Genomic DNA, 4454 nt, shown 5'->3' with positions numbered 1-4454 from the left:
GGCCGCCGCCGCAGCCGCCGCCGCCATGGCGCGCAGGCTGCTCTCCCCCTCGGCCTCCACCTCCGCCCGCTTCCTCCTCTCCCGCCACCTATCCTCCGCCCCTTCTTCCTTCCCGCGCGGCGGCGCCCCGGCGGCGCTGATGGACATGCTGCGCCCGGCGGCCGTCGCCCCCCAATCCTTCCATCAGCTGATCCGCAATGCTGTAGGTGCACCACCCCTCTCCCGCTCCAGCTTCTTACACACGATCTGCGGTGCTACGTTTCCTACTGGTTGCTCAAATTTGGTGATGGCTGAAATTGTGCGTTCGCCGCTGGTTGTTTCTTTGCAGGGGATATCGACCACGAGGAGCCTACTTGCTGATGATGATGCAATGGTCCCTGTTTCTTCCCCGTTGTCGTCGCCGTTGGGGGCTGCGGAAGGGACCGACAACAAGGGAGCAGTGGTGAAGCGGACGAAAGTCCAAGCCATCAAGAAGGACATCAAGCAGGTAAACATCAATTCAGTAACTCAGTTGTACTCCCTCCGTAAACTAATATAAGAGCGTTTAGAATACTAAAATAGTGATCTAAATGCTCTTATATTAGTTTACAGAGGGAGTAGTAGTTAGTTATATTCCTCAGAGATATCCTAAAACGCTTGACTAAGCACATGTGTTGTGTAGCTCTGTGACAGCCATGTCAATTGTCAAGTATGCAGTTTTCTGGAAGCTTCCCTTCAACATGTAGTTTTGTCGAAATACATGTCATTTCCATGAAACTTACTGAAAATTGCTTAGGCGCATGAAGCTTTTTATGCACCTCATCTACAATTGTTAAATATGTGTTCCTGAGATCTGCAATGGCTACTTAGCCTACTGTTAGTCATAACGATGAAAGTAGAAAGCTTCTAGTGCATGTCTGCCCTTAGCAGAAGCTGCAATTGTTTCTTCATGCCAATTGAAAATGTGTTTGTAGCTTCTATCCATCACTCAATTTATGCATTGGCTGGTAAACATTTTCTTATCCCACTTCACTGGAATACAATGGTGAGCACGTAGAGAGATTAAGGCTGTGCAGCATACTTTATCAGCTGGTTATTCATCACTAAATTCATATATTAGTTGGAAAACATTTGCTTACCTCACTTAGCTGCAATACAATGATGGACATGTAGAGAGACTAAGGCTGCCCAGCAGACTTTATCAACTGGTTATTCATTGCTGAATTTATATGTTGGCTGGAAAACATTTGCTTATCTTACTTCGCTGGAATATAATAATGGGCATGTAGAGAGACTAAGGCTGCCCAGCAGACTTCATGAACTGGTGTACTGCTCATAATATATTGCTAGTACCATCAAGAGATATTTGTTTCTCCAATTGATCTTAATGTTCCTGGTTGTTTTAGAGCCCCAAGAAGGTAAATCTGGTAGCCAAGCTGGTTCGAGGAATGCGCGTGGAAGATGCCCTTTTACAGTTGCAAGTGACGGTTAAAAGGGCTGCGAAAACATTGTACCAGGTTCGGCAATCAGCAAAAAAAATAATGTTACCTACTCAAGTAACTCTACTTTCTGCGATAGGTCCAGACTGACCATTGATGTTTTTAAATAAAAATTTCTTCCTATCAATTGCTGTAGGTTATCCATTCTGCTCGTGCGAACGCAGCTCACAACCATGGACTGGATGCAGATAAACTTATTGTGGGTAAGATTGCCACAAAGCTGCTCACATTTACGTCAACATCTGCAATAAATTAGATCTCATCTCCCTCCTTCTTGACACTGCAGAAGAGGCTTTTGTGGGAAAAGGACTTTATCTTAAGAGGTTGTCTTACCACGCCAAAGGGAGGTGTGGTGTCAGGGAGAGACCTAGGTGCAGGCTGACGGTGGTGGTCAGAGAAGCCACAGCCGAGGAGGAAGCCAAGATTGCGAAACTCAGGGTCATGAACTACAAGAAGCTCACCCGGAAGGAGAAGCAGCTCATGCCGCACCGGCTTATCGAGGTCAGCCCCAAGTGGGCTCGCAAAAGGAAAGAGGAGGAGGAGGCTGGTGCTTCAGCGTAGTACGAGTTTCCGTTTGCAGCAGGGTCCGTCTTTCTTCCCGGGCCTGGAGCCAGAGACTAGTAGCTGGATCTGTACTGAAGAACAGCCGTGGCGTGGGGTTCCATACTGAAGAATCTGTGATCTCGTCTGCCCGACCAGCCTCTGTTGTGTTTGTGTCATCCATACGAAATCTTTCAAGACATTTGCTCTAGTTGACAATGAATAAGTTGACCTCTGATGTGTTGTTCGGCACGTCTGTTCTTATACATGCCATCGGTCTGTTTCTTGAATTCATGGAGCAGTGGAAGTGCTGGTTCTTTTTGTCTCGGCAACGCTAGTTGTGCGAACCACATTTTGAATTTTTGATACTAGTTGCCGCCTCCCCTCAGAAGTTGATATTTAAGGGTGTTTAGGTTGTGGGTGTGTTATTTTTTGAAAAGTTGTTATGAATGGTGTTAATCAATGGTTAGATATTCTCTCAAATTCTGGACCGAATAAAATGCATTTCTTGCAACTTGATTAATTTTCCTTGTTGAGAATATGCAACCTGATTAGTTGTCTGTTGAATACTCCCAAACCTAATAGCTGAGTAAATCGGAGTATTATTAGATTATTCATTTTAAGATTTAAGTCCGGCCTGCCAAACCTAATACTCCCTCCATTCTACAATGACTGTTATGGTTTTAGTAGTTTAAATTTTGAACAAGCACACCTAGCAGCCCAGTCAAGACAGACTTGAAAAGTAAGGGGAGACAAGAAAATGTAATAAGTAAGAAAAACATATATTTCTAGAAATTTTAATGATGCTTGTTAGTCCAAGATATATATTCTAGAAAAACACATTGGATTCAAAATCATTTATTATTATATATATCTCCAACTTATCACATTCTCCATTGCTTTTCAATGATGATCCTGTTTTCTAAATTTCATTGAAATCTCTAAAAAAATTCCTTCAGTTTGTTAATGGTAGTTGACGCAGCGGGTGGTACACATGGGGTGGATTATAAAATCAACTCATTACTTTTATTGCTGGGCAATGTGGATGAATCGTCCCGTCTACGTGCGAGAGTTTGTTCGTTTTTTTCTGCGGAGCCTGACATTGGCTCAACGATGGGATTTTTTTTTGGATAATTACTGGACTTCTTTCACGGGGGATGCTAATGCTATTATTATTTCTTCTCATAATAATAATGATTTGTTGTCCGTTGACGGAGGAAAGTAGGACAAAACCATCATAACATCATAAGGGCGACCCTGGTCGTCCATGAAAGCAGGTACTTGTATATACTCCCTCCGTTCCAAAATAAATGACTCAACTTTGTACTAAATTTAGTACAAAGTTGAGTCATCTATTTTTGAACGGAGGGAGTATATGGGACTCACACTAAAATATACAAAAACATCAGAGTGGCGCAGCGGAAGCGTGGTGGGCCCATAACCCACAGGTCCTAGGATTGAAACCTGGCTCTAATAATTGATTTTTTTTTAATGATTTTTGCTGTTTTTCTTTGAGAGGATGTGATTTTTTTTGTTGGGCCCGTTTTTATCTGGTTGGGCTTTGTCATTTTTTTGGGCCCTTTTCTTATTCGTCATCTCCGATTGTGTTTTCTTTCTTCTGCTGGACCCGGTTGTATCTAGTTGGGCTTTGTCATTTTGTTGGGGTCCTTTTCGTATACCTCCATCTCATAATAAATTCTGATTGTGCTTGTTGCCTTCTTCATTAACTAAAAAAACAGGTTTCTTCATTTTCTAAGGCCCATATTTTGCTCGGTCGTGGTTAATGATGCACTAATTGGTCGTGGTTAATGCAAGACATGTGTGGTCGAAGAGACAGAAGAAAAGGAAATGCATCCGGTTAACTATTTTGACAGGTTCATTGACCATTAACCTAAATCAACGATAATTGTTTTTCCTAAACCTAGGACATTTTTTTCATGGAATTTGAACAATCCTGGTCCCAGGATCGAAACCTGGCTCTGATAATTGTTTTTTTATGTTTTTTGCTGATTGTGCTTGTTGCCTTCTTCATTAACTAAAAAAACAGGTTTCTTCATTTTCTAAGACCCATATTTTGCTCGGTCGTGGTTAATGATGCACTGATTGGTCGTGGTTAATGCAAGACATGTGTGGTCGAAGAGACAGAAGAAAAGGAAATTCATCCGGTTAACTATTTTGACAGGTTCATTGACCAATAACCTAAATCAACGATAATTGTTTTTCCTAAACCTAGGACATTTTTCTCATGGAATTTGAACAATCCTCTCGGGAGTTCGAATAATTTATCATAAACCTGAAATAATTATTTTTTTTGAATCTGAAACATTGCTCTTTAAAAAAATATTTTATTCTAAAAACAGTGGAGGTACCACGTCAATGTAGTACCAGCCTAGTTTGGCAGCAAGACATGTGTGGTCGAAGAGACAGAAGAAAAGG

At 42.1% G+C, this 4454-nt stretch overlaps 1 protein-coding gene across 1 annotated transcript; it reads left to right on the top strand.

The window, feature by feature from the left end:
* On the top strand, nt 1–2414 carry LOC125531189 (the record flags this gene model as incomplete). The annotated part of the gene is given in 5 exon segments (XM_048695601.1): nt 1–202; nt 329–487; nt 1386–1496; nt 1615–1681; nt 1765–2414. Coding segments are annotated over 5 exon segments (814 nt in total), but the record flags the coding sequence as incomplete, so codon positions are not given.
* Nucleotides 2415–4454: the final 2040 nt, after the last annotated feature.

The sequence above is a fragment of the Triticum urartu genome, unplaced genomic scaffold, assembly GCF_003073215.2.
Source record: "Triticum urartu cultivar G1812 unplaced genomic scaffold, Tu2.1 TuUngrouped_contig_6869, whole genome shotgun sequence".
In the NCBI taxonomy this organism is placed as follows: domain Eukaryota; kingdom Viridiplantae; phylum Streptophyta; class Magnoliopsida; order Poales; family Poaceae; genus Triticum; species Triticum urartu.
The sequence above is the reverse complement of the archived record's forward strand: the minus strand, read 5'-3'. Positions and strand labels throughout refer to the sequence as shown.